The 26975-nt window shown below is 51.6% G+C and overlaps 2 protein-coding genes across 2 annotated transcripts; both read left to right on the top strand.

Annotated features, from left to right (window-relative positions):
- Positions 1-11236: 11236 nt before the first annotated feature.
- Positions 11237-14257, top strand: Gjb5 (gap junction protein beta 5). Its single transcript, XM_057784760.1, has 2 exons — positions 11237-11384; positions 13162-14257. Exon 2 carries the CDS (start codon positions 13186-13188, stop codon positions 13999-14001), a length of 816 nt encoding a protein of 271 aa, XP_057640743.1. The 5' UTR covers positions 11237-11384; positions 13162-13185; the 3' UTR covers positions 14002-14257.
- A 2808-nt stretch (positions 14258-17065) lies between these two features.
- Positions 17066-17866, top strand: Gjb4 (gap junction protein beta 4). Its single transcript, XM_057785142.1, has one exon. It carries the CDS (start codon positions 17066-17068, stop codon positions 17864-17866), a length of 801 nt encoding a protein of 266 aa, XP_057641125.1.
- The last annotated feature ends 9109 nt before the right edge of the window (positions 17867-26975 follow it).

Here is a 26975-nt window from a genome sequence, read left to right on the forward strand (position 1 = left end):
GCACTCTAGGCCTGCCTCCGTATCTGGAGACGGCACCTTTGCGACGCCTGGCCATGGGGGGGGACATCCTGTAGGTGTAGGGCTGGCTGTCCTTCCAACCTCGGGAGTGGTTAGAGATTGCCCCTGGGGCTGAGACCCACACATTTTGAGCTATAGTGATGGGCTCCCAGCCCCTGTTCTGAATCCCATCTTTCCTGGCAAATTAAGGACCATTCGTTCCTGCCACTCCATGGAGGGAACCTAGGCTTTGAGCCCAGTCCCTCCGGACAGTCACCGGTGTGGTATCATCAGTGTCTGGTGCATCTGCCCAGATGTTCTCGGGATGCCTCTTGTCCCTCTGTGGGATCTTCCTGCTATCTACCATCCAACTAGAAGAATTCAGAAGAAGCACAATCTTAGACCCCCATATTTTTGATCCGAGGGCCACCTGGAAGGAGGCGGAACTGGTAGCCCAACAGGGCAAGCCAGGGGTTTTGACTGCAGAAATTGGAGAAAGTAAGCTGCAGCCAAGCCTGGGCTTCTACTGCCACCCAGAGGCTGAGCCAAGCAAGGCAAGCAGGTAAGCCTGTGGCCCAGCCTATCTCCCCCAGGACTCACGAATCCCTAGCACCCTGGCAGACAAGCAAGTAACAATCAAGAGAGATGCCAAAGGCACCAGCATTGGTGGGCAGTGACTGTGTCATCTCCCAGCCTCATGGGTCCTGGGTACACGACAACCGGGCACCTGGCATAACTGGAAATTTACCTCTTCCTAAATCTGACCCTCCTCCTCCCTTAACCCCCACAAGCCGGAGTCCCTGCTCACAATGTCAAGTCAGCCAGCCTCAGAGGGTCTCTCATGCTGGCCAGTCAGCTTCCTCTCTGACAGGACCTTCTCCTAAGTCCCCAGGTACAGAAACTAATTGTGTGTGACAGCAGTCTCTTCAAATACTCCCCCTCTGCCTGGGTGACGCCGACTCACGTGTGCTCCTGTGTTCGCCATTTGTTCACTCATTCGCCCACCAAGGGCTTTATCAAGAGACTAATGGGTGTGAGCTCTGCACTAGGATCCTGAGGCTACAGGGGTGAACACAGGCAGGCAAGGTCCTCTGTGCAGCTGACCTTGTACGTGGGGCAGACAGACAAGGAACAGGGCAGTTCCAGACAGTGGGAAACAGGGTGATGTCAGAGGGAGAGGAGAGGGTGGTGATGGGGTGGGGTGGGGTGGGGTTGGCTAGGCCAGGGAAAGTCTCTGGAGCGCTGGTAATTATGGTTTTAAAATATGCCCCCAGGTTCTTTGAAATGTATATTATCTTCCAAAAATTAAAATATAACTGGGCTCCCTTAAGTCCCTGAAGAGAGGTGGTGTTTGGTGGCTTGGCTGACAATCCAAAGCACGCGGCAGAAGTGGCGGTGTGTTGATTATGTGGACTTCCGAGAAGGGACAAGACCAGCATTGTAAATGGATTCCTTTCCTCTTCCTCTCTCTTTCTCTCCTGCTCCCTCTACTTGAGAGACAGACTCTCTAGCCAAGCTGACCTCAGTACGCGTATCAAGACTGACCTTGGATTTCCGATGTTGTCTCTACCTCTCAAGTGCTGGAATTACATTCCCCACCCACTGCACCCAGTCCATGCCGTGTCGGGGAGTGAACCCCAGAGCTGAGCATGCTAGGCAAGAGCTCTGCCAACTGCGCTACGGATTCACAACTTGTTCACAGGCTCTCCCCACCCACTACTTGATACTCAGAGGAAGCCTGCTAACAATCCCACAGACACCCAGGAACCCCACGGAGACACTGGATGGCTGGGAAAAGGGACCTGGTGCGGCTTGCCCTGTACCATGTTAGCAAGCCACCTGGGAGGGAACCTCCCAGCATCCCCCACGCCCTCAGAGGACTGCAGACTGGGCCAATGTTCTTCTGTTGTCGCAAGAGAGAGCCCAAGCCAAACCAGGCCACGCCACTTAGGACCCACCCGAGACAGGCAGGGGACAGAAAGAGTGGAGCCTACCCTGTCTTCACAACTCACAAAAATGTTCTCATTTATTTTTAAGTTAGAAGAAGGGAATCCGAGTCATACTGATTAATATATTTCTATTCCTCTCATATTTATAATATATTTGCACTTATATCGACACATCACAAAAATGTAACTTTTTATACTCGGTTAAGAGGTGAAGTCAAAACTACCCAAGTCCCATGTGTCACAATGTGTGTCTTGTCCCTGTATCTGTTTCAGGAGTGCTAGCAGCCTGTATATAAGAGACAGGCTGGGAGCAGGGGGCATAGAGATCATCCCTGCAGGAGAAGCTGGGCCTAGCATGAAGGATACAGGACAACCAGCGGAGCCAAGCACAAGAAGGAACGGGCATTGACAATTCTTTAGCCCTGAGAAGGTACCCTAGAGTTCTGGGGCGAAAGGGTGAGCTGATCCTCATCCCATTGGGGGCCCAGGCCTAGAAAACTGAATTCCTGCTTATCTGTGGTAAGCCTCCTTAGAGGAATTAGCTTTAGAAGTTTGTCCTGGTTATCAAAGAAGCTCCAGCTAAAATATACTGTGTGACCTTGAGGAAGTTACCTAAGGTCTCTGATCCCAACTCCTCCTCCATGAAATGAGACTTTACATGAGTGTAAATCAGTGGTACGTGTGAAGAAGCAGTAGAATTCTGAGGGCACAAGCCTCGCTGCGGTGTGACTCCAAGCAGGTGTCTTGACCTCTCTGGCCTTCCATGTCTTGGCTCTTGCTTTCCATCTCTGAGTCAAACTATGGTTTTCTAGCTTCTTCTGCCGGATAGCCTCTACCTGTATCTGATTCCTCTCCAAGCCTCTCCCAGCCGCTGCCCTTCCCCCATCCCAAACCCCTTGGAGTCCCATTAATTTTGAGAGGCTGTCCGTGTGGATGACCTCCTGGCCCAGTCCTGGGCTCTAAGAGCTGTAATTATCCACTTGGAGCTGAGGGGAGGTGATAAGCAGGCCCAGAGGAGCCTGTCCTCCCTGACTCACCGCCTTCTACTTCGGCCCAGCCTTCCCAGGGAAGCTGGCTGTGGAGGGGCCTCTGGATAAGTGGGGTAGGGGTGGCTCATTACTTTCTAGAAACTCAGAGAGAGGGAATGCAGGGGTCCCTCTCCAACCTCCACCAAACACAGGGGCCACAGGTAGGCAAGGACTTCCTGTCTACGACAGGCTTCTGAGCCACTGTCTCCATCTGGAAGACAGACCTGCCTGTACTCCAGACCTGCTTGGCTCACCCCTCTGGGCAGCTCCAAGCATGTTCCCCCACCAAGCCTGATGCACCACCCCCTTATCACCCCTCTCCTTCCCTTCCCCAAAATCTCGCCTCCTGGAGCAGTAGGCGCCCAGCTCATCCCCTTGACTAAACCGCCACCAAGTCCCCAAGGCATCCCTAATGACCACCTAGAGCTCAGGTTATGAGTCCTGCCTGTTATCAGGCAGAGAGCTCCTCCCGGACAGCCCTGATCCCTGCAAACTGATTATCAGCTCTCTGCCTCACCCCAGTTCCATCTGCTTGGTAGGTGACCAGGAAAGTCCCTTGCTAGTTAGAAATCAATACCAAACTGTCCTGTCGCCCCTGCCCCACATACAGCCCAACAGTCCAATCTGGGGCATCCTCTGCCTGTGTGCAATGGGGCAATTACTTTACCCCCTGAGGCTCAATCTTATCTATATGATAGGACTGAGTAAACCCATTATGTACAGCCGAGAAGATCGGCCAAAGGCCTGGAGTCCGACCCTAATGACTGCATAACCAGGCAAGTAGCAGACATGACAGCCTTGCAAGGGATAGAAAATGAAAGAGGAATGTCCCAGAAGGGGACATCTGCTCATCACCTCAAGCTACTGATGGCACAAATGTGATTGTGTTCCCACCTTGCCAGACCCTCCAGTGTTTCGGGAGCACCCCCTCCCCTGGAAACCCGTTTTCACCTGGATTCCCCAGCTTTAAATTGAACTGTTTCTTACGCACTACGAGGCCCAGAGGATGTGTTTGCCTTGGGGGCAGAGGCCTGCACTCCGCTGTGTGCGAGGGGGTGGGCCAGATGCTTGCCATCCAACAGGCACTGGACATTCCTTCCTTCTTCTGGCCTTTGCACTGATTCTCTCAAAAGAAGGAGAAAAATAAACCTCTCCCAAGCTGTACCCTGTTTCCATGCAGATCCATGTCAGCATGGTCACAAGGCCAGGACAGGCCAGCAGCCCCCACACCCCACATCCTAGACTACTGAGTTCCTCAACCAAGAGGTTGATTTCCACAGTGCTTGGGTCTGACACTCGGAGTGGCAAAGCCTTTGCTAGGATTTGAAGGTGTCCTCCCAAATTCAAGGGTCAGGAACTTAATCTGTAATGTCACAAGGGAGCTGGAGGTTTGGGGGGGTGGGGGGTGGCTGTGGAAAGGTGCCGGAACCGTGAGGCTTCCACCCTCATGATATACACCATCATCGAAGAAAGCTCTCCCCCTTTTTTTGTCCCTCCACCCACCCCACCCCACATGAGCACACAGCGGTCTCCCCTCCAGAGAAGGCAGCATTCAAGGGGCTGCTTCAGAAGCAGATACCAGACCCTTGCCCAAAGTAAGGCCTTATCTTCAGATTCCCAGCCCCCAAACTGTGGAGAAATGAATTTCTATTCTTTATCAACTACCCAGTCTGTGGCATTATCTTACAGCAGCATACTGGGATAGCCTGTTGTCTTTCACCATCTCGGTTTATCCATACAACACCCTACAAAGTGTTATTATCACCACCAGCAGGCAATGAGAGAAGTGGGGAACATGGCTAAGTCTATCAACAAAATGCTAATGCCTGCCATGCATGCATCAGTCACACCATGCAATGGTAAACCCAAAGTCACACAGAGATACAGAATCAGCCACATCATGCAATGGTAAACCCAAGGTCATGTGGAGACACAGCATCAGCCACACCGTGCAGTGGCAAAGCCAAAGTCACACAGAGAATTTCTGGCTTCACCCAGAGAAACAGGCTAGCATGAAAGAATGGTATGGGGGCTTCCGTGCACACAGGAGAGGAAATAATATTGAGGGCCCCAAAGATCAGCGGGGAACAAGCACACCTTCAGACTGCTCACTGATCAGCACCCTTTAAGTAGGAGAGTCCAGCACACCTCGACTTTGACCCAGCAGGCCATCCTCAGGTCTAGAACCTTCCTTCTGCTAGCTGAAGACAGGCACTCTCCATCCCCGGTTCGAAAGCCCCACAGAGGGTGTCCTGGCACAGCCCTAGGAATTCAGTGGTCGCACTGAACCGGGCAAAGCCAATGCGTGCACTAGGCTTAGAGTCCCTTTCAGCCCAAGGACAAACCAGCCACGGCCAACTAGAAAGCGAGATCTGTGAAGAGTGGTCACCGGTAAGAGGCAGGCAGGAGGGGTCCTGAGGAAACGCTATGACTGCATTGCCCAAACCAGAGGTGTCTTACTGTAGACCCAAAGCCAGGCGGAGACAGGTTCTATAATGGTAACCACTGTGGGGAATGGTGTGATCCCAGGGAAACTCCAGACGGAGATGGAGAAGGAGGCATAGAAGGGAGCTAAAGAAGAATGTGCTGTGGCCCAAGAGAGTTTTTTCATAAGCAACTAAGCCTTCTCCTGCCAGGGACCTCCAGGGGGCAGTAGAGCACAGCCCCGAGATTCCTTTGAAGGAAAAGCAGGGAAGCTGGAGAACTGGTCCCCTAAATCCTATCACTCAGTGGCTAAAGCTCTTCCAGTCAAGCTACCTGCAGCCTACAGAATTTGCTGGTGGTGAGGTTCAAAGAGTCCATAGATCTCCGAGAAGTGAAGCTGACGTTGCCAAATGGATGTCTGACCTAAGTCAACATGTCTGAGACAGGACCTGTCTTCCACTAGAGTAGCATATAAAGAGGTTGGAATGGCTTGTGTCAACCACTCCTGAAACAAGGTTTACAACCCCGATGTAAGCTTGGGGGGGGGGTGTATTACTCCTCGAAAACCTAGTACTCAGGAGGTAGGAACAGGAGAGTCAGAAGTTCAAAGTTAGCCTTAGCTACATCGTGAATTTGAGGCTAGCCTGGACTATATGAGCCACTGTTTCAAAATTTTTTAAACTTTTTAAAGCTTAAGATCTGATTGTTAGGCCAGGCGGTGGTGGTGCACGCCTTTAATCCCAGCACTTGGGAGGCAGAGGCAGGCGGATCTCTGTGAGTTCGAGACCAGTCTGGTCTAGAGGAGCTAGTTCCAGGACAGGCTTCAAAACCACAGAGAAACCTGTCTCAAAACAAACAAACAAACAAACAAACAAAAAAAGATCTGATTGTTTCTAGCAAGCCATGGGATGACATCATGGCTGTGAATGAGAAGAGACACCAAGCATGCAGCTGAGGAGTCCAGAAACTTCTAGAAGAGGCCCAGGGACACAGCCCAAGTTCCATCCCCATAGGCTATGCTCAAAGCAGAGGCAGAACTCGGGTTTTGTGGGGTAGATCCAGATAATCTTAGGAGGAAGCCATCTGACCCCCACCTGCAGCCCAAGGGGAAAGCAAGAGCATCCCAAGCACAAACAAGAGCCCTGGCCCCAGAGCAGAAAGTTAAGGATTGACAAGGGGTGCCCTGTGGAAGCCCTGGCCGTTGTCTCCCTACACCCCCCTCCCTGCCTCTGCTGCACCCCACAGAGAAGAGGCTGTGCCTGGAGCACACTCTGTGCAGGTCCTGTCAGTCACACAGTTCTTCCTACAGATCCCCGCCTCATCCCTCCTGCCCACTTCCTTCCTGAACTCTATACCCCCTGACCTCTGCCCTCCAGTGAGACAGCAGCCCTGCTGCCTCCGACCCACTTCCCCTGAGATCTCAAGGAAGTTTCTTCAGTCCTTCAGAGTCCAGGAGAAGCCAAATTGCCTCCAGTTCTAAAACGTGACCTCTGGAAGCCACCAGCCTCAGGATGCCAGAGCCAGGATATCTATCAGAGGAGCGGTTCTTCCCTGTCAAGCCTCTGCTGGGACTGGGCTCTGGTCTTCCGAGGCTCCCTGACTTAGCTCCAGGGCAGGAATGGGCTGTGAATGACCTATGGCATCCCATGCTCCCCCAACCCCAATGCTGGAGGACTGGACTTGGACTACTCAAGGCTCTTGTCCTAGAACCCCACAGAGCTAACATGGGCCCATCCCTAAGGAAAGAAGAGGGAAGCAGCCTCCCCCCCGCAGTCTGTCCCCTCTAAAAATGATGTCAGTCCCCACTGATAGGCATGTATGATCCGGGAAACCCCCACTTTGCCTCTTCTCACCCATTCTATCCTCACACTAACCCTACTGAGTAGAAACTAGTTTCCCCTTTATTACAGATAAAGGGACAGAGACTCAGAAAGGCTGAGATGTTTGCAAGGATGAGCTGATGAGCCGGTCAGCAGGCAACACCCTTGCCCCAAAGCCTGAGGGTTCAGTCCCAAGAGCCTACTTAGGTGGAGGAGAGAACCAACTCTACAAAGCTGTTACCTGACCATGGTATACATGCATGCACACACGCACACACATGCACATACACTCACACACACCATGGTATACAGCATGTGCATGCGCACACACACACCATGATACACATATATGCGTACATCCACACACGCACTCCATGGTATACAAGTGTGAGCACACACACTCCATAGTACACATATACACATACACAAATAATCATAAATATTTTATTTTAGAATAATTATCTTATTTTTTGTTAGTTGAGTCTTATATGTTTTGATTACTTTCATCCTCCTTCCCAGATCCACTCCCCATTCCCTATCCATCCAACTTTGTATGCTTTTTTTTTTTTAATCCTTCAAGACCACTTTATGTTGCCCAAAATATCCGTGGGTGTGCGGTCTTCAACTGGGGCACGGTTGACTCCCAGAGACCACACTCTTCGGGAAGTCTCTTCCTCTCCCAGCAGCTAACAGTAGCTGCATGGCTAGGGGTGGGATTGTGTGCCTAAAATAAATTACTAAAAAACCCAAAAAGGGATGTGCAAGGTGTTGCCCAGCCAGGAAGCAAGACAGCCCCCATGAGGACTCAGGCAGCTGGAAGCAGCTGGCTTCCAGAATACCAGTTCTGCTTATCTAAGGCTTCAGCACCCTGTGCTCAAGGCCTGCTGGATGCTGCAGCTTCTTCCCTCCTGAGAAACATTCATTCTTGACCATCCAGCATTCACTAGCACCTATGTTTCAGGTGCTATACCTGATGCTGGAGACAGAATAGTGTGATTCCAGCTCCTTCAGATGCCAGGCTAAGGAAAAAGAGAAGACATTGAACACCCACGGATGCCTAAGACACTGTAAGAGCAGATGTGCCTGTCCCCTGTCCCCAGGGAATGCATAACAGAACCAGACCCTGTTGGGCCTCAAAAAAAGGTTTCCCTGGCTTTTCTGAGGCAGTTACACTTAAATAAGTCTCAAGGCTGAGTGGAGAAAACAAAGGGCTGGACATGGTGGCGCACACCTTTAGCTGGACATGGTGGCGCACACCTTTACCCCCAGCACTTAGGAGGCAGAGGCAGGTGAATTTCTGAGTTTACATAGTGAGTTCCAGGCTAACAAAAGCTACATAGTGAGACCTTGTCTCAAAGAAGATACAAAGGAAGAAGAAACAGGAAAGGAGGAGGAGGAGAAAGAGGAAGAGGAAACTATAAACTGGAAAGGTACACAGGTCCTAGGGCCCCGAGGTAGGAAGGAGAGTCTGGTGGTCTGGTGGAGGAGAAAGTGAGCAAAGGGCAGGGTGCTGGAGAAGGAAGACTGGAAGGAAGGGGCGGAGGGTGAAGAAGGTGACAGAAACTAGATTGTGCCAAGTGCTACGGGCCAGGTTAGCAAGATGGGCCTTTATTTCAAGAAGCCATCGAAGGCCTTCAACACCTTTTTTTATTTTTTTGATACGATCCGTGTTTTCCTAGGACTGCTGTGTTGGGAAGCAGCCCAGAGAGAGAGGGAGGTTGCTATATAGATGATACATGTAGGCCTGTTGACGTGCTCTGACTAGGAGAAAAGAGCCCAACGACAGAGCTGATGTTATCAGTCCTCGTGGACTTCCAGCCCTGCCCCCTTCCTGAGTGGATGGAACAGGCACCCAGAGCAACAGCTGCTGTCCTCAGGGAGCAGGGGTTATCAGGGTCAGCAACTGGGCCAGGGCACCCAGGCATTCCTGCCGCCTTACCAGAGGAGCCCCAGGTCCTGAATATCTCCGGAAGGCAACCCACCTCCCATCCACCCCACTGCTGTTGACACCAGCTCCAGGAAGGAGGCCAGAAGGGGTGACCCAGTGGGAAGACCAGGGCCACCTGGGCCAGGAGTGTGTGTGGAAGGTGGTGAAGCCAGATAACTGGAGCCAGAAAGAGCCCGTGGGGAAGGAGATGGATGAGGAGGGAAGTGAAGCAAGACCAGGTGCGAGTCACAGCCCTCCCTCTGGATAGGCATCTCTCCTGAAGGAGCAAACCCCACACTCCCTTCAGCCCTGACCCTCCACCCACCGCAGCCCCACCTAGCTCCTTCCCTTGTAATCAAGAAAAGGGACCAATTGCGCTTTCTCCATCCACACCCTCCAGTTTCTGTTCCCACCCCACGAGTGAAATCGCTCTGGTGCAAGTTCCAGAGTGTTCTGTGGCTTCCTTCTGGGATTCCCCTTGGCCTCCTTCTCTCTGCCCCTGCTGGCCCTATCTGGTTCTCTATCTGGTTCCTTCTCCACCGGTGCCCCTTCCTCTATCTGCTCCCTACCACGCAAGCTCCTGAGACCTCAGCCTGGCCCCAGTCCTTTGGTGCTGGGTCTGCTGTGGAACTCCCCAACATCAAGACCCCTGCAGGAAACTTTACACCTCTCTCCCCACTTGTTCTCCAAGAAACTCCTGAGCCCCTCCCCCATCCCCATCCCACCCTACTCTCCAGGTCACCAAAACAGAACCCACCAAAAGTACCACAGTTGCTTACCATGTCCCAAATGCCACCCATGTGCCACAAACCATTGCAGAAGCTGGTTCCGACCAGCCTTTTCTCCTCCATCAGGGGGAGCCTCACACCAGGTTTAGTCATGGAATTCACCTGCTCTTTAGAATACGTGTGTCACACAAAAATCTAGATTAGGGCACCGTGGTGGCCACTCACACAAGGACTGGTGGAAATGCTGAGCAACCCAGCGCTGCTTGGGAGGCTGAAACCAAGGGAGCCAAGCCTGCCTGCTTGCAGGTCGACCTCATCCTATAAACCCTGCACGTGTCTGTCTCATTTTTATGCTATTTGTTTTGTGACAGTTTCGTCTAGCCCAGGCTGACCTCAGACTAGTGACAGAGAGAAAAATAACCTTGAACTCTTCACCCTTCTGTCCCTAAGTCCTGAGTGCTGGAATTCCAGGCACGCACCACCCACCACCACACCCGTTTTATGTCTTGGTGAGGATCTCACCCAAGTCTTTGCTTGCTAGGTAAGCGCACTGTTGACTGAGTTACACAAATGCTTCATTTTCGTGGTGTTCGTTTGCTTATTTTTTGGTTTTGTTTGTTTGTGTCTGGTAATTTGGGTGCTTAAAAGGTCTCAGAGCCTAGTGCCAAGATACTGCCTCGTTCTCCACGGATCGAGATGGCAGGTGGGAGGGAAAGTGTTGTATGGCAGACACGCTTCATCCAGGCAGGAGCTACAATGGGCTGGGTGCGCAGTCAGCACTGATTAGTCCCCACGCGGAGATTCTCAGCACTCAAGAGGCTGAACCAGGAGGATCCAGAGCTGGAAGCCAACCTGGGCTGTATCTGAAGGCTCTATCATACCAAAGCAACCAGGAGCTGGAAAGAGGGAGTGAGAGTCAAAACCAGGGTGTGAGGCACAGACACGAGGATACAGGACGTGAATGCAAGGGTGTGGACTTCTGCTGCAAGAGAGAGAAGGCAAGAAGGAGGGGGAAGAGAGGGGGGAGGGGGGCAAGGAGGAGAGTGAGGGGAGGGGAGGAGGGAAAGAGAGGGGGAGGGAAGGGGAGAGAGAGAGAGAGAGAGAGAGAGAGAGAGAGAGAGAGAGAGCAGAGTTGGTCCTGGGGAATTCTGGAAGAAGAATTTAAAGGGGGCAGGGCGAGGATGAAAAGATGAAAAAGTGTAGAGATTCTCCTAGAGGATACCAGGACTCTGGCTCCGAAAGGACGAAATTCCTAGGTTTCTCAGCCTCTTGGGAGGCAGTCTTTGAGAAGCCCAGGACCTAGCCAATGACTATGCAGTCCACAGCTCCTCCCCTCCCCCCCATCCCTCCTGGCCAACAGGACGCGCCTGGGCTGCTCAACAGCCTCTGCCCTAAGTATGAGCTTCCCCAGAAACCCTTCCCTGATTCTGACATGAATTCTGATGCTTGCTGAACCCCAACTGCTGGCTTCCAGGAGCGGTACTAGGGAGCCCTGAGGAGTCGCTGCTCAGGTAAAGGCCTCTATACTCAGATGTGCCCAGGACTCGGCACACCTCATAGGGAAAAGCACACCAACAGGGACGGGTTCTCTGGAGGAGGCTGGAGGGAGGTTGCCTGAATGAATGGGCCTTCCCTGGTTCCTAGGGTGAAGGGAAGCCCTGCTCCCTCTGTTCTGGGATCTTCCTCCTGCCCCCAGTGGGCAGAGGTGACAGAACCGGGGACCTAGAGCTGAGTGGGAAAGAGGCTGAGCAGGGCGGAGCTGGGCTGCAGACAGAGCAGCAATGCCTGAGCCTGCAGAGCCCTGGGGTTAGGGCTAAGCTTGCCTGGGTGTTCCCTAAGTCTCTGCCAGCTCCACCCACCGGAGATGGGACTGGGCAGAGGAGCCAGTGACTCAAAGCAAGGCCACCATGTGGCCAAGTGGTGAGTGATGTAGACAGATGGCGTGAGGCGTTGAGACACCCCCAGATGCTCTCACCCCAGACCAACCCGGCAGAGAAAGGAGATGAATTGGAAGAGCAAGCAGTTCCCTAATACTTAAGGAAAGGACCCCAACTCAAAACTGGACAGTTTGCAGAGTGAACTTGGGCACCAGCCTGCCTAGCACTGAGTCCCGACTCTGTTTCTTACTAGCTAGGTAAGGCCAAGGAACTGCTCAAGCTCTCTGACCTCCTCTAGGTAAGAAAAATACCATAGCCCTGGCTATGGAGGGAATAATACTGGTTTTTGCAAAATGCTTTGAGCAGTGCCCCTTACTGCATTAAACACGATCTGAGTTGGCTGCGGCCACACCCTGCTTTGCAGCTGACCCTTCAGCTCACGTGGATCGTGACTTTCCATCCAGGCCAGCACGTAAAAGTGTGTGACTCCCTCCTTTAATCAAAACTTCTTAGAGTAAGCCTACGGTGCCTTGGCCTCAGTGGACCCCCATCATCCCCCAAGAATCAGAGAGTGCTCCCTAGTGGAGAAGTAGGAACGCTTTGGTTCAAAAGATAAATTGGCTTCCGTGGATCATCCACGCCAAGTTCACCAGCAGAACCCACCCAAACACCATTTTCCATGCTGGTGTTTGGACAAAGCTGTCCAACAAGCTAATCAAAGCTGTATCCGGATGAAAGGGGGCTCTGTAGTCAGAGGAGTTTGGGAAATGCTGCCCTGTTTCATCGCTCTTTGAGGGAGTCACAAAGTGAATTTATTAGCATGGGTGAGTAAAGGGACCTACTTAATTTTGCTGAACCCAGCTATTTGCCAAGTTGCCTTGAACACAGAATCATTTTCTCTCGCAACGCCTGTTATCTGCCTCTGGACCAGGGTGTCTTGAAACAATAGTTGGCATTGGCCCATCTGCTTGCTCTGGAGATCCTCTTGTATAAAGAGCACTGTGGTTCCCTATTTTAATCTAAATTGTCCTGCCTTCAGGTAAGTGGCACCTAATTGCCTGGATATTTGCAGTTCTGTCCCCTAAACCAGCAAAGGACAGAGAGTAGGGTCCCCTGGGGGGGGGTCTAAGGGGGACTATCCTAAGAATCAGGGACTCAGGATGACTGATTTCTGGCCTCAGCATACACCCACTTTTATGAGCAGGCCTCCTCTGATTTAATAACCTATGCCGCCATGCCAGCTCAGCATCTAATAGTCACATAACTTCATAAACGCCTCTAAACCTCAGTTTCTCTTAGCTGTAAAATGGGGGGTGATTATGGTACCTAGTGCTGTGATGACCCATTTCTGTGAAGCGCTCAGACGGAGCATTCCATAACGTGGGAAATTTACATTCTCGTTCCTCTGCAGGAGCAGCCCGCCCTTGCGTCCATCATGAACTGGAGCATCTTTGAGGGGCTCCTAAGTGGGGTCAACAAGTACTCCACAGCCTTTGGTCGCATCTGGCTGTCCCTGGTCTTCGTCTTCCGAGTGCTGGTGTACCTGGTGACAGTCGAGCGTGTGTGGGGTGAAGACCAGAAGGATTTTGACTGCAACACCAGGCAACCAGGCTGTACTAATGTCTGCTTCGATGAGTTCTTCCCTGTGTCTCATGTGCGACTCTGGGCTTTGCAGCTCATCCTGGTCACATGCCCCTCCCTGCTTGTGGTCATGCATGTGGCCTATCGCAAAGCTCGAGAGAAGAAGTACCAAGAAGAAGTAGGCATGGGACACCTTTACCTGTACCCTGGCAAGAAGCGGGGTGGACTCTGGTGGACGTACGTCTGCAGCCTGCTGTTCAAGGCCAGCATAGATGTTATTTTCCTCTACCTGTTCCACGCCTTCTACCCCAAATACACCCTCCCTTCTGTGGTCAAGTGCCATGCAGCACCGTGTCCCAACACAGTGGACTGCTTCATCTCGAAGCCCTCAGAGAAGAACATCTTCATCATCTTCATGCTGGTCACGGCTGTCATCTGCATCCTGCTTAACATTGTGGAGTTGGCCTACCTGGTAATAAAGCGGTGTTCTGAGTGCATGGCTTCGAAGAGAGCACTCACTGCACACCCAGAGCACGACCCAAGCTGGGTCAGCTCTCCAGGCAAACAGAAGGACCTCCTATCAGGCGACCTCATCTTTCTGGGCTCAGACTCTCACCCACCGCTCTTACCAGACCGTCCCCGTGCCCATGTGAAGAAAACCATCCTATAAAGGGTCCCTAGGCTGGACTGGCAGGGTGGGCATGAACTGGAAGGTTCCAGTGTCTCTCATAGGTGTATCTGGTGGGGAGAAGAGCCGAGTTGGAGGCAGGTCAAAGGATGGACTCCCGCAGCTTGGGATTCAACCATCCTTCAGCTCTAGGCCACTTGTCCTGGCTGAGTGGCCTTCACTGAATTACCCCTCTATTTTGTACCTCAGTTTCCTTTTCTGTTAAATAAACACACTGAGTGCCACTTAACTGGGCTTCACAGGGAGGAGTTTCATGAGGGCACAGATGAACAAATGCCTTCCACGTGTGTGGCCCAGGGTGAGAAATTAATAAAGATAAATGTGTTCACAGATTCAAAGCCCCCTTTGGTCTTGGCCTTCTTGGAGTCGAGGGGTCATCCTCTCCTCCAGAAAAGGGGTCTCTAGCTTTTCCTGGGGACTGTTCCAAAGCTAGCCTTTTGCCCCAGCTGGAAGCGTAGGCTGTGGGTGTCTACAGAGATGATGGAGTTTGGCTCATGAAGAGCTGCACGTTGCAATGTAATGTGCCCAGACTCTGGAGTTGGTGTGGCTGCTTCAGAATGCAAACAACTTCAGCTCCTCCTCAAAATGAGCTATCAAATGCATAGCCTGTGGGGGGTCACTGTGAGCATCGACAAGCTCCTGGCAGTACCAGGGTTAGCCAGCCAAGAAAGGCCACATCCATGTGAATCATCGCTATTAGGAAGTGTTCAATAAATGCCTGTATGAAATGAGGCAGGGGCCCCTCCCTGGGTGCACACTAACCTTCACTGTCCCTGCGGGACACAAGCCCAAGACCCCACCCCACCCCACCCCACCCCCGCTGTAAGCGCCTGCTGGATGGCACACCGGCTTCCCCAGGGACATTTCCAACAGACAGGCCTAGGACACAGAGGGCATGCAACAAGCCTACATGCTCGGCCCCAAGCCAACAGCAGCGCTTCATGTCACCAACCTGCATTCCTTGTCTCCAGCAGGGCAGTAGGTGCCCTGGTCTAGAAAAGCCAGCTGGCTTGTCTAGTTTCCAAGACAGAGTAGCCTAAGATCCCATCCCCAGATACAGCCTCAGCAGGGACGCTCACAGTCCTGGGCTGAATCAAAGGTGTCCCTTTCCATAGAAACCAGCTGCTGAGGACCTCAGAACCAGTCGCCTGAGGGCTGGGCAAAAGAGAGAGTTGGGAGCCAGGGGACAGATAGGACAAGCTGAAAGGGACAGGCACAAGATCCGTGACACTCGTACCGTCCTGCCCTGGACCATTTGACAACAGACTCCTGCCTCCTCCATCACTATAGCCCCACCCACATACCTACCAACCCAGACGGGCTGGAGGAGCAAGGTGTGAGCCACAGGTGTTCACTCTGCCTTGTGCCCAAGGAAGTCCTTCCGCTCAGCCTGCCTACCCACCCTGGCACTCTCTCTTGGCTCATTGGCTCAGAAAGCCCCACCCTGCTTGGAAATAAGGAACAAAAGCTGCCTCCAGGAGGCCCTCGGGCAGACAGACAAGCCGGCACCGGAGAGTGAGGATCCACGGGGACCCAAGAAGGGTGAGGATCATAGAGAATTGCAGACATCTGGGGGAAAGGTCCCAGGGAACCTAAGCCTGGGGACTTAGCTCCACAGAGGGAGCAGGGGAGGGCAGGGTTCCTGAGGGAACACTAGGAAGCCTCCACAGAGGGGAAGAAATATTGTACTACACTAAAGGGAGGCCAGAGGACCAGAGAAGAATCTAGAAGTGGTTGGGAAGAATGAGGCTGCAGTTGGGTTTTAACAAGCATCCATTGAGAGTGCACGGGACCTGCCAGAGAGCTGGGTCCTAGGAGGCAGATGTACAGCTTGGCTTCCAGCCGCTCTCAATCTAATGAGGAAGACATTTGACTGGGACACTGGAGTACATGTGATGTACCCTGCAGGGGAAGACGGAGGGGGTTCAGCACGTGTCCCAGGGATACACGGCTGCAGAATCAGGAGCTGGGTCAGGAATGGCGCAAGGAGGGCTTGAGATGGAGCATCATAAGAAGTTCATCCTAGGGTACGGCAAAGTTAGGGTACACAGAACATGCCTGTATGAAAATAATGGGAGATGCTATTATCAGACAGCCATTAATTAGGCAGTCAGAGAAGAGGAGTGTACCTGGGAACAAAGATCAATGACAGGGCAAAGACCACACCAGGACCCAGGCCCTGTCTCCTCCCCATCTCTTACACACACACACACACACACACACATACACACACACACACCAATAAAATGATTGGAATTCCAGAGGAACCCACTGTGACCCAGATTTCAAGACAATAAAAAAAAGAGATGAATAAATAAGTGTGACCATCTGCTTTGCTCTGACACGGCAGGGAGGGAAAGATGCCAAGCCACAGCGAGTGCCGAAGAGTCCGTGTGTAGTCTGGGAAGGGATGCTGCTGAGAGATCCAAGAGCTACAAAGGAGTGAGGAGGGAGGCTGTTCTGAGATATAGATCACAGAGCCAGACTGAGCATTCCCAACACAGGGCCATGCTCGGGCTGGGTCCGGAAAAACTTCAACAAATCTGACCACCAATAAAGGCCTTCGTTGCCCTCATCTAGTCTCCAGAGCTAATGGGAGAGTAGACAGTCTGATGCTGGACAGGGAGCCACTATGGCTAAGACCTGGGAGGAAAGGGGCTGGCTGGCGTGTGCATGTGTGATGCTCATCATATCCCATGTGCTTGTTCATTTGTAGAAGGAAAGAGACCCTGACTTTTGGAGTCTGAAGACCAGGGCTCAAGACCATCTGTGCTACTTGCTGCTGGGAGATCTTGGGCAGGTACCTGCCACCTCTTAGCCTTAAGACACTTTTGCCGTGACATGGGGACTGTGGCCATCCCTTCTCTGAGTCATTACGAGTGAGGACATGATGGCCGAGTGGTTGCGGTGAAACAGGTTCTGACTTTGGCATCACCTATAAGGACTCCCATTCGCGTGTTCTCCCAGGCCTTGTGGCTCCCAGGGCCAAAGAGGTTAGCATACTAGTGCACACACATCCACGTTAGGCACCAAGGGCACAGCCAACATGAACTGGGGGTTTCTACAGGGACTCCTGAGTGGTGTGAACAAGTACTCCACCGCCCTAGGCCGCATCTGGCTGTCAGTGGTTTTTATCTTCCGAGTGCTGGTGTACGTGGTGGCCGCAGAGGAGGTGTGGGATGACGAACAGAAAGATTTTATTTGTAACACCAAGCAACCAGGCTGCCCCAACGTCTGCTATGACGAGTTCTTCCCGGTGTCCCATGTGCGTCTCTGGGCCCTGCAGCTCATTCTGGTCACCTGTCCTTCCCTGCTTGTAGTCATGCATGTGGCCTACCGGGAAGACCGGGAACGGAAGCACCGCCGCAAACATGGGCCCAATGCCCCAGCCCTGTACAGCAACCTGAACAAGAAGAGGGGTGGCCTGTGGTGGACATACCTGCTGAGTCTCATCTTCAAGGCTGCTGTGGACTCGGCTTTCCTCTACATCTTCCACCGCATCTACAAGGACTATGACATGCCGCGAGTGGTGGCTTGCTCTGTGAATCCCTGCCCCCACACCGTGGACTGTTACATCTCCCGACCCACGGAAAAGAAGATCTTCACCTACTTCATGGTAGTCACGGCCGCCATCTGTATCCTACTCAACCTCAGTGAGGTTGCCTACCTGGTGGGCAAGAGATGCATGGAGGTCTTCCGCCCCCGGCGACGGAAAGCCTCTAGGAAGCACCATCTACCAGATACGTGCCCGCCGTATGTGATATCCCAAGGAGGTCACCCTCAAGATGACAATACTGTCCTCACAAAGGTTGGGATGACCACAGTGGATGCAGGTGTCTATCCATGACTTGCAGGTAGGCTTAACTAATCACTGCCTGTTCACTGAAGTCACCCAAGAAACTAGGCAAAGGGGGTGTCGTCTTCTGCAACAGGTCAGGTGGGAAATATGGTCTTGGGGGTTCTGGAAGTGGAAGATGGGAAACACCTTTGAGTCCCTAAATCCTGAACCTCCAGGGACTTGATGACTGGTGGGGATTTTATATTTGTCAATTGAGTACTTCAACTCCTTAATAAATACAATGTTCTCAGTACTTTGAAGACAGTGTGTGATGGCTGGAGAGGTGTGAGGGTGATGTTTCAGGTGGGCCTCTTGGGGGAAGCCAAGCCACTAGGTGATCCTCCAATCCCCAACCTCGCACACCATAACACACACACACACACGCACACACACACACCAGGACATGAAGAAGAATAGCAAAGACAGGGCCTATACCAGGGGCCTCACAGCTCTGAGGCAGAAAGACAGGGAGCAATGGAGACCCTGATCTGGTTCTCAGGGAGTGTAAGTTTCTCCATACCCTGTGTGTGGTTCAGAAGGTCTTTGCCTTTCATTTCCTGAACTCCCTAACCCTGCCCAATGCAGGTCCCATGTAGGGCACCTTTGAGGGTGAGAGAATGGTGCTGAGAGCAAAGGCAAGATGGAGTCTCCCAAGGGTCTTAGAGGACATGCCACAGCCCATCGATCCTCAGCCTTCCCTGAGTCACCTCATCCTCCCCTGCCCTGTAACCACACATACCTTGACAGTCCCTTAAACATCTCCTTATCGTGGACCTACCTCTGAGTCTACAAGTTGCCCTTGGGAAACTCCCAGGGAAAACCCTTAATAGTACAGCCAGCAACTCCTCATTGGCTTTGCCTTCCTCCTTTCCAGCTGCCCTCCTCACAGAGACCCTGTCCCCTTTATGTAGGGCACTGCCATTGTCTAGCTGTCCAAACCAGGAACTGGCCTAGGATCCTCATTCAGTCTCTCCCCTCCATCATCTCTTCGCAGCCCACAGCCCTGATTTCAAGCTCTGAGGCCTTCCTGAGTTACCCTCTCTGGCACCCCATGGCCTCCATCAACCCTCCCACAGGGCCTCTCAGGTCTACCCTCCTCACCTGGATAGAATGATTGATTACTCAGTCATGAATGCAACCACCCATTCCTTCAGGTTTGACATTTCTTTCAGCACACCCACCCCTAACCCCATTGCCCCCAAGTTGGCTCTACTGACCTCCCTATTCCTCCATGGCTTCCTCCCTCAGTTTATGACTGATAACATCTAGGTATTCGTAATGCTATGCTTGTGCCTCCAACCCTTACCACAAGGATCCCTCTGCTTGGAATACCCAACCTGCCTCCTCCTCTGTGAGTGTCCTCAAGCCAAGGACAGCCTTCACCACCACTTTGTAGGCCATAAAAGCTCAGGCCTCTCTCCTGTCATACTCTCTGGGATGGACTAGCTAATACCCATGAACGATACCCGGCAGTCTGTGAGCCCACGAAGGACAGGATGCTGAGTCACCAGGTCCTCGCAGCATTCAATAAATGTTTGTTAAATGAGTAAATTGGCTGTGAGCCTCATGGAGAAAAACCGTGTCTTGTTTATCTGAACCCCCTGTCACACCTAACCTGGGAAATTAGCAAAGTAGTTTTACCCTTGTTGGCTTCTTGTGGTTGACTAAATCCAGTTTAAACATCCTGGTTAAAAGTAGGAAAAATCTCCAAGCCCACTGGATGGCCTCTACAAGCCCACTGGATTGCCTCTATGTACGCTTTATCCTGACTGGGGACAAGATCAAAGAGTCACCTGTCTTATGTCAAGCTCCCTGGGAGCAGAGCTACAGAAAAAGGATTTGGCACCTAAGATGGGCAGAGCAGGAAAACAAGGCAGGAGGGGCTGGGCTAAGCTGTTTAAGCAGCCAGGGCCCTAGAGCTTGCCAAATTTGTAAGAGAGGGTCATAAATGCCACCACAGAGTGGTCCTCCTTGGATACACAGTACTGGTCCTTTGAACTCTCCTATAAGCCATTGGTTTGACCCAACCCTGGAACTAGCAGGAAGCTTTGGTTCAGTCAACATCTCTTCTCCGGGAGCTGCTAACTTGGAAGATAGGGATCGGTGTTGGGACACCACCACCTCCTGGGCGGCTGACTCTAGGAGCCAGGGGTGGCTCTCAACCCTCATCAGCCCAGAACTGTAACCACCCAGCCCAGGCGCCTTCAATAAAATCAGATGGCCCTACACTGTTGAGAGCAAGACAGCTGCCAAGTCCAAACCAGGGCACAATAACCCCTGAGAGGCTAGAAGCCCACTCCAGGAGTTGCTGTCAGGTTCAGCATGTTGTGAGCTCACCCTGTGACCTGACCGTTCCCATAATTCCCTCACATTCCAGAGAGATCTGAAACGCTAGCCAGGTGGAGACCAACTATTGTCTGACCAGCCAAAGACTTCAGAGGTGATGGAGATGATCCTGGAGGTACTCCCTGGCCACTAGGATGTCTCATCCTGTGTCCCCCACATTCTCAAGCACCCCCTACCATCCTTGCCTTCACTCAAAACTCTATCTACTTGAGAAATCCCCGTTTCCCTTCTGTCTTCTTGCCCACTCTTTCCTGTTCCCAATGCTGCTACGTCCTTCTCGTTCATTCAAGACTGAGCCTGTGGCCAGGGATCTTCTCTTCCTAGCCCTTGTCAATGACCCGGGGCCTCATGGACCACTTGTGCATCACCCTACCCTCTTAATCCCCTGACTTCCTTGTCCTCTGAGACACTCAGCTTCCCACTCAGAAGATGCCAGACCTTGTCATCACCCACAGGGGCTCCATCCTTAGGACCTGCCCCTTGGATTCAAGTCTACAGATATTGATGGCTTAGGTTTATCTCCACGCTGGGTTCTGGGAAGAATCAAACCTCCTCCCTGGGTTCACACAGCTTACATCCTAGAGGGAAAAAAATGACGACCAAACTCCTAGTTACCTGGGGAAGCGTCGGGTGCTGGGAGGCAGAAGAAGAGGGCCTGACATGCAGGCATCCAGGAAAGAACTCCCTGGGACCTCACAATGGCACTTGAAGAAAGTGAGGGTTTTGCCAAGTGCTGGAGAATTGGACTTTGGATACAGAGAGATAGCATTTGTGAATCAACAGAGGGCAAATCCGATGGCCAGAAAAAACCCAGGATGGCTGAGTCAGCTGAGGGGCTAGTGTTTGGCGTGCGGCTGAGACGGACCAGGAAAGATCATATAATGTGCGCTTTGTAAATCCCTGCTAGTGATCTTGGACTTCATCCTAAAAGCAAGAACAAGTCCTGGAAAGATTTATCTCGGGGGTGACGCCTGTGGTTGCAGCGTGGAGCGACTGAGGCAGGGCTACCAATTTGGAGTGTGATGCAATGGTCTGAGAAACCACAACGAACCGAACTGGGCAGGGTGTGCTCCGTGGGCATGGAAGAAAATAACTGGGCTTTACAAGATAGAATCAGAGAGATCTGCTGATTTGCTTAGGTGTGGGGACCAAGCACGGAGAAGAACCGAAGTGACACTCAGGTTTCTGTCTCTGAATGGCAATGTCATTAGTGAGTCCAGAGCCCCGGTAGATGTGCAGGTTTGATGGAGCAGAGAAGACTTCCTTTTCAGACATGTTAAGTTTGAGATACAAATAAGAAAGCTGGATATTCCCCGTCCTTCCTGGGTGACAGTGACCCCACCCCTAACTCCTCGTCTTTCTCTCTCCTGGAGCAGCTGTTATGGTTCTTGGTGTCTTCACAATTAAGACATCTGACCCCTCAGTTCTTTGACCTCCTTACTTCCAACAAACTTTTTCCTCCCACCAGACCTTACCTGTCCTTACCTCCCACGCTTTGTCTGGACCAAGAGCAGCCTTATCCCGTCTTACTAACTTGCTCAGCCTGCCCCCCCCCCTTAACCCACCCATGCACTGCCCATTGCCCCTCCTCACGGTCTCCCTTCTCTCAATTACAGCTTGGACTCGCCCGCCCGGCTCTTGTACTCACTGCTGCCTAGGAACTCCCCACCCCTTGCTTTTGCATATGTCTCTCTCACACTTTACCTGGTGAGATCTTATCCAAGAGACAGCTGTTGCTGGGCCCTCGGAAGAATCATGCAGCTGGACCAACTGATCTCAGCGTAAACACCTGACGGTGACGCTCACGTCGGGTACCCAGCATTTCTACGCAATCCTACACTTTCCTGAAACTGTAGCCCAACCCTCCAAGGCGACTAGAACATTCCTTTTCTTTTTCTCACCCTCCGACCCTCATTCTCGCAATCCTAGAGCTTGACTGACAGACAGACATCCCATGTCCCCGAGGAGCAAAAACAGGAAGCAAATTCCAGATCATCCTAACACTTCCTGAAAACAGCCTCACATTCTCCTCATCCTGCCCTTGGTGGAAGTTGACCTCCCTGCTCAGTCACCTACCCAGTCAAAAACTCAAGCCCGGGAAGATGGCTCACTTGGTATGAGTGCTTTTTGTGCAGGTATTAGAACTGAATTCAAACCCCAGCACCCATGTAACAATCTGGGCCTGGCTTCTGATGCCCATAACCCCAAGATTGGAGAATGAGGAGGGAGGAGGATTGTTGGTACTTGCAGGCCACCAGCCTAGCCCTGAATTCAATGAGGGACCCTGTCTCAAATGAATTACGTGGAACATGACACAAGAAGTCATCCTTTGGCCTCCACGCATGCATGCATAAGTGCACACACACACACCATATACACAAGTACCACCATACATAGAACCGCACACACACATCCACAGAAGAAGGGGGAAATTACCTAGGAGCCTCTTTCTTCAAAATCACACCCACACCATTGGCAAGTCCTGTTGGAAGTAATTCCAAAATATATTCAAAGCCCAAACACTTCTTTATATCTCAACCCAGGCCAAGACACCTAGTCTTGACATCTGGACGCTTGCAGCAACTGGTCTCCCTGCCTCCTCTCTTATTCTTCCGGACAGTGACCCAAAAGATCTTCTAACCTGAGTCAAGTCTAATTTACCCATTCTTCTTCTTCTTTTTTTTTTTTTTTTTTTTTTTTTTGGTTTTTCAAGACAGGGTTTCTCTGTAGCTTTTGGTGCCTGTCCCGGAACTAGCTCTTGTAGACCAGGCTGGCCTCGAACTCCCAGAGATCCACCTGCCTCTGCCTCCTGAGTCCTGGGATTAAAGGTGTGCGCCACCACCGCCCGGCTTACCCACTCTTCTGATTAAAATTACACCTAAGGATGTAGCTCTGTTGGTAGAGTGCTTGCCTAGATCCAATCCCCACCACCTTACAAAACTGGGTGTGGTTCCGAATAACTGTGATGTCATTCAGGGAGATAAAAGGATCAGAAGTTCAAGACCATCCTATCTCAAAACAACAACAACAACCAAAACTTTCATTAAAGCTGTCTTCCAGAAGTTTCCTATTGTGACCAAAACAATTAAACCACATCAAACTCTGCCATAGTCCACAGGGCCCTTAGATGGGGCCTGGACCGCTCTCTGGGCCTTTTCTCTCCTCCAGCCCTCCCCTCTGGCCACCCCCTATCCTCACCACCTCAGGATCTTTGCGCCTGCTTTGTCTGGCCACTCCCTTCTTCTAGAACATCACACGTCTGTCTCCTCAGCACCGCTCACACAGCCCCGTTCCAGGAGTCTCTCTCACACCCTCCCCAGAAGCACACACCATGGGTCACTCTCACAGATGGCCTTCTTTTGTCTTCCTCATAGCACTTAGCTGGCTTTGGAAAAATCTTTGTTCTGACAGTGTCTCTACACCTGCCTGGGCTCTGCTGAAGGAGGCCCTTATAGGCTCTTGCCCTTCAGCCCACCTGGATCTCTGGTTGTCGGCCATGGTGTCAGTCTTCTCGGTTTCTCCACATGCTACTGTCCCCAAACCTCCAGACCACCCTGTCTTCCTTCATCCCTTTCCTGAGCACGGAGAATGGGTGGGCCTGCACCTTCTAATTGTCCAAGCTCCCCACCAGTGCGTAGGTCCATTTCTCTGGACTGTTTGACCCCTATCTCTCTGCCCATTCAAGAGTTCTCAGATCCTTCCCACCTCACAAAAAAAAAAAAAAAAAAAAAAAAAAAAAAAAAGCAGGCCCTCCCTTGACCCCATGCCCCCTGCAGCTACCTCCCTACCTTTTCTGGCTTTCACAACCGTTCATCCTTCCGCACCTCCCACTCCCTCACCTACTATCTGTGATCTGTCTCCGCTCCATCACGCCTTGCAACCTCCCTGCCCATGCCAGTCTCGCCGACTCTTTGTCGTTCAGCCCAGTGGAAGCTCTGCAGGCCCTGTCTTGCATGACAGAGCATTTAAGGATATGGGGCCTTGCTTCTGGAAATTCTTGTTCATGCCATGGGTTCTCTTTGTTCTATCCACCCAGTCCTGTTCCTGTCCCTTTAAACTGGGGTTCTAAAGGTCGCAGTTAGCCAAGTATCCTGGCCCCTTATGTTCAGATGAAGCCAATCAGATTTCAGTCATGTTTTCGACAGTGTCAAAGAAAAGCATGTAATGGCAAGACTTAGGAGATGGCTGAAAAGCTACTGTGTGTTGAAAAGCCTCATGCAAAATCTCCCAGGTAACAAGAAAAGGTGAGAGCCAAGAGTCTTAGAGGAGCAGAGGCCAGCAGCAAGCAGAAGAGAGATCCTAGACACTCTCCAGACTTGACTCAGATACCACTGTAAGCTCGAGGTATCCTGCCCTTCTGGTGCCCCCACAAACCAATAAGTTCTCCTTCATGCAAAATACATCTAAGTAGCATCTGTCATTTGTGATGGAGAGTCTTGACTTGGGGGCTAGAAGGATGGCTCACCACTTGCTGCTCTTGCAGAGAACCTGATTTCAGCTCCCAGCACCCACATCAGACAGCTCACAATCCCCTGCAGCTCTGGCTCAAGGGCAGCTGATGCCCCTTTCTGCCCTCTGCAGGCACCTACATACACATGCTCACACACACACACACACACACACACACACACACACACAAATCAGCAAATGAATAAATACTAAAACAATGTTTGTAAGTCCTGACTGGGGCTGGGAATTAATTGTAGCTCAGTTGGTAAAATACTTGCCCAGCATGCCCAGAGCCCTGAGTTCAATCCTCACCACCAAATAAACCCAGCTTTGTTTGAGACAACTGTAATCTCAGCTCTTAGGAGAAGATAGAGGAGAGAAGATTAGGGTTTAAGGTCATTCTTAATTACATATCGCGTTCAAGACCACCCTGGAATATATAAGACCCTGTAACGAAAAGGCAGTTGGAGAGATGACTCATTAAGACAGCTTGTTTGAGGTTGGACCTCACATAAACCCAGGTATGAAGTAATGGGCCACTAAATAAAACCCTCAATGACAAATGTGGGGTATTCGCATAGGAGTTATTGGTCTAGAAGAACCCCAAAGTCTCCAAAACAGTACAGACTCTTCCCCTTGCTCCTGGCTGCCCACTAGAGCAACGGTTCATGGCTGATTTGGCAAGACCCTATTTCTGAAGATATGTAAGGTGAGAGATACAGAGAGATCAAGTTGGGATTGAGCTGGAAGCTTCCAGCCGCTAGCTCGTTTGCACAGTGTCAGGTGGTGCTCTGCGGAGTGTCAGGGGATAAAGGCACCGACAGTCTAATGAAGCTGTGAGACTCCATGAGATACACCAACCCGCCAAGCAAGCTGTGCCCACTGATGCCACAGTGAAATAAGGTTGTAGGGGTAACCAGCCACTTCCATGACTGGGCTTGAGGCCCACTCCACAGAAAGAAACCCATGCCTACTGCCGTAAACCCAGTCAAAAGTCCATGACTGAAAAGGGCTCAGGTCCTAGGAAGGAACCTGCCACTTCAACCTAGCAGAAATTACCATAGTATCAGACCATCTTCTTAGTATCTATGATGATGCTCACAGCAAAGGCTGGGCGCAGCTCTACTCAGAGAAGCCTGTCTGTGTACTGAGCGGAGGTGAACGCAGTAACCCATGGCTGCACAAGATGCTAAGAATGAGGGGTGGTGGAGGGTTCCCCCCTAAATGATATTTAAAGCATCCTCATAAGGCCCAGCGAGCCCTTCGGAAGAGAGACAAGAGAGTGTACGAGCTGGAAAACAGGAAGAAAGACCGCAAACTTCCACCTTCTAAGCATGATGCGGCTATGACAACAGTGACGAACTCACACAGCCGTGCCTCCCAGCCCTTGACCCACACAAATCAGGCCCACTCAGCAGTCAGCCGTGACTGGGAAGGGGCCCTCAGAGCACTACCGCTTAGACCTGTATGCTCCATTGATCTCTCTTCTTAAGAGAGGGGGAGACAAGGTATCTAATCGTGTACCCACTGTTGAGCCCTTTGGGTCTAAAGAACAGTTCCCAATCTGTGGGTGCACAGTTGACCCTAATCAAACTCTGTGGGACACAAAGTAACACAATAAGTCATGAATATGGAAAGGATATTTGTAGGGAAAAGGAGGGCTAGCAGGGGTAGGGGGAGACAGGAAAAGATATGAGATGAGAATGGTAAGAACATATTACATACATGTATGTATGTTTATATGTACAAGTGTACATGAAATTAAGACAGAAATATTAAAACAAACAATACTTTAAAAAAGATAGGCATGGGCCCAGAGAGATGGCTCAGTGGATAAGATCACAGGCTGCTCTTCCCAAAAACCTGAGTTCAGTTCCCAGCGCCCATGTTGGGCCTCCCATAACCACCTGTTACTCCAGCTGCAAAGGGACCCATCACCTCTGACCTCTACAGACTGTATTCAAGTGCTCAAGCCCACCCACAGTTACACACAGAATTAAAATAAAATGGAATCATTTTTTTAATTATTAAAAAACAGACTTGGCCAGGTGCACACTTGTAGCCTAGCTCCGGGTTGAGAAGAAGCCCTATCTCAAGGGACAGAGACAGAGAACAGCAGAACAGAACAACTGACAGACGTCCTCAGGTGGCCTCGCCACGCACACAGGAGACCACACACACCTTCACACAGACACACAGCTGCTGCGGGCCGTGCCAGGGGAGCAGCGAGAAGTTCCAGGTGTCAGCCCAGCAGAAGGGAATCCTCTGCTGGGCCAAGCTCATTCAGGCAAGGCCACGGGACTGCAGACTCTGGAACGTCTTT

Source organism: Chionomys nivalis, chromosome 11, assembly GCF_950005125.1.
Source record: "Chionomys nivalis chromosome 11, mChiNiv1.1, whole genome shotgun sequence".
Lineage (NCBI taxonomy): Eukaryota > Metazoa > Chordata > Mammalia > Rodentia > Cricetidae > Chionomys > Chionomys nivalis.

Bases quoted from the DNA above. Each gene is read 5' to 3' on its own strand.
- Gjb5 (XM_057784760.1), top strand. From the start codon at position 13,186: ATGAACTGGAGCATCTTTGAGGGGCTCCTAAGTGGGGTCAACAAGTAC.
- Gjb4 (XM_057785142.1), top strand. From the start codon at position 17,066: ATGAACTGGGGGTTTCTACAGGGACTCCTGAGTGGTGTGAACAAGTAC.